This window comes from Cyclopterus lumpus, chromosome 3, assembly GCF_009769545.1.
Source record: "Cyclopterus lumpus isolate fCycLum1 chromosome 3, fCycLum1.pri, whole genome shotgun sequence".
Taxonomy (NCBI): Eukaryota; Metazoa; Chordata; class Actinopteri; order Perciformes; family Cyclopteridae; genus Cyclopterus; species Cyclopterus lumpus.
Window position 1 is genome coordinate 29,308,984 of NC_046968.1, and position 5,701 is coordinate 29,314,684.

General features: G+C 46.4%; 1 protein-coding gene across 1 annotated transcript; it reads right to left on the reverse strand.

Moving 5' to 3' along the window:
* Positions 1 to 758: 758 nt before the first annotated feature.
* On the reverse strand, positions 759 to 3,791 carry LOC117728892 (major royal jelly protein 5-like; the record flags this gene model as incomplete). The annotated part of the gene is made up of 2 exons (XM_034529816.1): positions 759 to 866; positions 2,940 to 3,791. Coding segments are annotated over 2 exons (960 nt in total), but the record flags the coding sequence as incomplete, so codon positions are not given.
* Between the last annotated feature and the right edge of the window lie 1,910 nt (positions 3,792 to 5,701).

The following is a 5,701-nucleotide window of genomic DNA, read 5'->3' on the forward strand; positions in this document are numbered from 1 at the left end:
GCTTCATGTGTTAAAGCTGCATTCTCTCTACTGACCACCAGGGGGCGACTCCTCTGGTTGTATAGAAGTCTATGCTTCATGTGTTAAAGCTGCATTCTCTCTCCTGACCACCAGGGGGCGACTCCTCTGGTTGTATAGAAGTCTATGCTTCATGTGTTAAAGCTGCATTCTCTCTACTGACCACCAGGGGGCGACTCCTCTGGTTGTATAGAAGTCTATGCTTCATGTGTTAAAGCTGCATTCTCTCTACTGACCACCAGGGGGCGACTCCTCTGGTTGTATAGAAGTCTATGCTTCATGTGTTAAAGCTGCATTCTCTCTCCTGACCACCAGGGGGCGACTCCTCTGGTTGTATAGAAGTCTATGCTTCATGTGTTAAAGCTGCATTCTCTCTCCTGACCACCAGGGGGCGACTCCTCTGGTTGTATAGAAGTCTATGCTTCATGTGTTAAAGCTGCATTCTCTCTACTGACCACCAGGGGGCGACTCCTCTGGTTGTATAGAAGTCTATGCTTCATGTGTTAAAGCTGCATTCTCTCTACTGACCACCAGGGGGCGACTCCTCTGGTTGTATAGAAGTCTATGCTTCATGTGTTAAAGCTGCATTCTCTCTCCTGACCACCAGGGGGCGACTCCTCTGAAGAAAACAACGATCATTAAGTTAGGATAAAAACTGGTACATTTTAAAATATGTAGTTTACGAATGATTTAATTTGTGCATAACCGTGTTTATGCCAGATTCATATCCATGTTCTTTCTCATTGTTTGAACACAATGCTGTTCATCTTCTCACACTTGATGGACGTGATGAGTTTATCAGATGAATCCTGAAGATTGACATTTCCTCTCTGAGCGACGCGAAGGTCCTGAAACAACGATACATATCCACGGTTTCTTTAACCACCTCATCCGCTCCATCACTCAGGCTTAAGATAAGGATAAGGCTTATTAAGGCTTAAGGATAAGGCTAGCAGAATCAGTAGCTTCTTTTAAATCACTTCTTAAAACCCATTTTTCATAGAACTGCTTTTAAGTGATGTCGTCGTTTTATGCAGTTCTTTGTTTCCCCTATTTTAGTTTGTCTGTTCTGCTTTATTTTGTATTTGTAATTTTCTATTCCTCTATTGTGTTCATTGCATTGTATTTTCTGAAATATTTACTTGTATTGATGTTATGTTTTTACCTTGCTTCTATGTAGAGCACTTTGTAAACCCTGTTTTTAAAGCTGCTATATAAATAAAGTTATTATTATTATTATTATTATTATTATTATTATCACTCTCACCTGTTATCCACACCCACCTCATCAGCTCCATCACTCTCACCTGTTAGCCACACCCACCTCATCAGCTCCATCACTCTCACCTGTTAGCCACACCCACCTCATCAGCTCCATCACTCTCACCTGTTAGCCACACCCACCTCATCAGCTCCATCACTTTCACCTGTTAGCCACACCCACCTCATCAGCTCCATCACTCTCACCTGTTAGCCACACCCACCTCATCAGCTCCATCACTTTCACCTGTTAGCCACACCCACCTCATCAGCTCCATCACTCTCACCTGTTAGCCACACCCACCTCATCAGCTCCATCACTCTCACCTGTTAGCCACACCCACCTAATCAGCTCCATCGCTCTCACCTGTTAGCCACACCCACCTCATCAGCTCCATCGCTCTCACCTGTTAGCCACACCCACCTCATCAGCTCCATCGCTCTCACCTGTTAGCCACACCCACCTAATCAGCTCCATCGCTCTCACCTGTTAGCCACACCCACCTCATCAGCTCCATCGCTCTCACCTGTTAGCCACACCCACCTCATCAGCTCCATCACTCTCACCTGTTAGCCACACCCACCTCATCAGCTCCATCGCTCTCACCTGTTAGCCACACCCACCTCTTCCAGATCTTTCTCCACATCAAACCCGTTTACCCTCCGTCTGGTTCCCCCTGTCTGGACCTCCCCACCTGGCCTCTTCCCCGGTATTCGGTTCATGTACCTTACCGCTCCGTTACAGTAACAGTCTGTAAATACTTTGTTATTCTCCTAAAATATCTTTTCTATCTTTTTGTTTTTGTGTGCAAAATAAATGCTAGATGAAAAAGCATGGAGACGTCTGATTGGTTCTCGCTGTGCAAAGTAATTTATCAGTAAAAAAGGACAACGGGAATGTTTCCTGTCATCCGGCATGTGCAGCTGTGGTCGCCATGGATACCAAAGCCATGTCGGTGTGTTCGTATGTGAGCTCGAAGAAAACGTTAATCTAGTTCATCTAAGCATCAGGCATGTCAATTTAATATTTAATGTGTTTGTTTTTTTCAAACTATGAGCACATTCAGTACACACACACCTACACGCACACACACACCTACACGCACACACACACACACCTACACGCACACACACACACCTACACTTACACACACACACGCACACACACACACACCTACACGCACACACACACACCTACACCTACGCACACGCACACGCACACACACACACCTACACACACACACACGCACACGCACACGCACACACTCTCTCTCTCTCTCTCTCTCACACCCTGTAGTACCTAGAATGGCCACATGATGATGCCGGTAAATGTTCTCAGCTTTCAGGATGACAAGTTAAATCAAAATGTGCAAAAATAAACTGACTAAATCTTTAGTGAGTCTTTTTTTTATATATATCTTTTATAAATTTCTTCCCACATTTCTCCACTGAAAACAACGTGTTTTTGTTAGCAGGAGACAGAAAACAATCTGTGAAAATAAAAAATAAAAAAATAAATATATATATATATATATGATGACCTTGTTGACGATGATGATGATCTTGTTGACGATGATGATGATCTTGTTGACGATGATGACCTTGTTGACAATGTTGACCTTGTTGACGGTGATGATGATCTTGTTGACGATGATGATGACCTTGTTGACGATGATGATGATCTTGTTGACGATGATGACCTTGTTGACAATGTTGACCTTGTTGACGGTGATGATGATCTTGTTGACGGTGTTGACTTTGATGACCTTGTTGACGGTGTTGACTTTGTTGACGGTGTTGACGGTGTTGACTTTGTTGACGGTGTTGATGATGATGACCTTGTTGACGGTGATGATGATCTTGTTGACGGTGTTGACTTTGTTGACGGTGTTGACTTTGTTGACGGTGTTGACCTTGTTGACGGTGTTGACTTTGATGACCTTGTTGACGGTGTTGACTTTGTTGACGGTGTTGACTTTGTTGACGGTGTTGACCTTGTTGACGGTGTTGACTTTGATGACCTTGTTGACGGTGTTGACTTTGTTGACGGTGTTGACTTTGTTGACCTTGTTGACGATGATGACCTTGTTGACCTTGTTGACTTTGTTGACGATGATGACCTTGTTGACCTTGTTGACGGTGTTGACCTTGTTGACGGTGTTGACTTTGTTGACGGTGTTGACGATGATGACCTTGTTGACTTTGTTGACGGTGTTGACTTTGTTGACGATGATGACCTTGTTGACCTTGTTGACGGTGTTGACCTTGTTGACGGTGTTGACTTTGTTGACGGTGTTGACGATGATGACCTTGTTGACCTTGTTGACGGTGTTGACTTTGTTGACGGTGTTGACGATGATGACCTTGTTGACCTTGTTGACTTTGTTGACGGTGTTGACGATGATGACCTTGTTGACCTTGTTGACGGTGTTGACTTTGTTGACGGTGTTGACGATGATGACCTTGTTGACTTTGTTGACGGTGTTGACTTTGTTGACGGTGATGACCCGTAAAGGAATAATAATAATAATAATAAATTTACAAAATGAATAACACGATACAAAATGACACCAAACACGCGCACTGAGCAGTAATTCTCCATTTCAGCCCCAAACATCTGCATTAAATGAACACGTGATGTTGATGGATTACATATTCAGGTCCCGGTAACTCACAGAGGGCATCGGCCACGAGCACCGACGGAGGAGACGTCGCTCCGTTGTCTGATCCATGGATCACGTTGACACGGCCAACCGTTGTTTGACCTCAGGAGAAGTAACAGCCGACGGGTCGAGGACCCACCAGCGCGCGGCGTGTCTGACGTAGACGTCGTGTTTTATGACCGGTGATGACTTCCTGTTCTGTCCCTCTCCAGCTGACTGCGCCGGGCCTGCTGGCGATGCCCCGGAGCCCCACCTCCAGCGAGGATGAGATGGCCCAGAGCTTCTCCGACTACTCCGACGACTGCGCCTCCGACAGCTCCCGCGAGGAGACCGTCTACGAGACCATAAGGGCCACCGCCGAGCCGCCGCAGAGCCACATGGACGACGTCCACGTCAACTCGCTGGTCGTCCGCGTCCTCGTCCCCGACCTGCAGCAGACGGTGAGGGGGTCGACATGAGATATGAACCAGATGTGTTATTCATCCAGCGATCCAGTGCAGGATTAATGGTGGCGTGTTTGAGTGTGGTGGCTGTGGAGCGGAGCACCGTGTGATGGGTTGGAGCTGCACTCACTGCAGGACCTCTGTTCAGGTTCAGCTTCAGCATGCATTAAACCAACAGGTATATTTTAGAACATGTGCAGTGGAAACAAACAGGGGCTTTTCCCAGAGCTTCTTATTTCTGCCCCCACACGCACACAACAGCATTTCCTATTAGTCTAAAGGACTCAGACATCTTTATCAAAAAGAGAGACACACACAGCTTGATAAATATGAACAATGTGCACGTAATCTGGCAGAAAAGATGCAAGAAAGATGTAAAGATGAAGGTCCCAGTCAATTAAATCTTTAAGACACTCATAAGGAGGCTCAGGGTTTCGTGTGGTAACTCATCTTCATCACTCCCTCTCATGTATTATTAACGTGCTTTACGTCTTAAGATAATGACAGAGCATATTAATGCTCGGCCTCTTAAACGTACAAGCAGGTCTTCGGATCTCGGTGGAGGCGGGACATGGTTCAACACTGGACTATGAATGTGGTGGATAGCGGCGCAGCGGGGCTTTAATATGTTTGAGCCACAGTAGAAGCTGTGAGTGTTTCATGCATTCATTAGCCTCACACCGCTGCTCTTCACGAAGCCCCGGGTGAGCCACATTTACAGAAGACACCTCCGGAGCGACAGATTATAGCCGCGCTGCATCCCCACTGATCGTGCAGCACGTGCACCGTCAGTCCCACAGAAGGTTCGGATGTGGAGGTTTATCTTCAAAGCCCAGCGGTGAGTCCCGTGTGGATGAGCAGCTGCTGCCGGGGCCCGAACAGGAGAGTCATCTCGGGCTCTTTGTTTGAAGTGCGTGTCCTCGGGGAGCTCCACGCCGGGTGGACGAGCCCGAAGCCTCTTCCTCATCGGGACCGCGAGCAGGAAGTTAATGAACACTTGGTTTTTGATTGTGGAATCGTGGATACAATCAGAAGTAAAATAGCTGATGTTAGGCCATAAAGGAAGTATGCAGCTTTGCCTCTGCTGGGCTTCCCTTCTTTACTCTCACTCTGTCTCATCTAGATTTTACATAAAGTGCATCACGCTGGCTTGTGGGATTTTCTGATTATTGCAGAAAATATTCCCTGTGGCAAACAAACATTTCTTCACATATGAACGCCACTTTTATTAAGTTTGAAGAGTAAAGTGAGAAGCTCGTTAGTGGCTAAAGGAACTCCACCACGGTCACATGACCTCACGCCTCCACCACCGAGCTA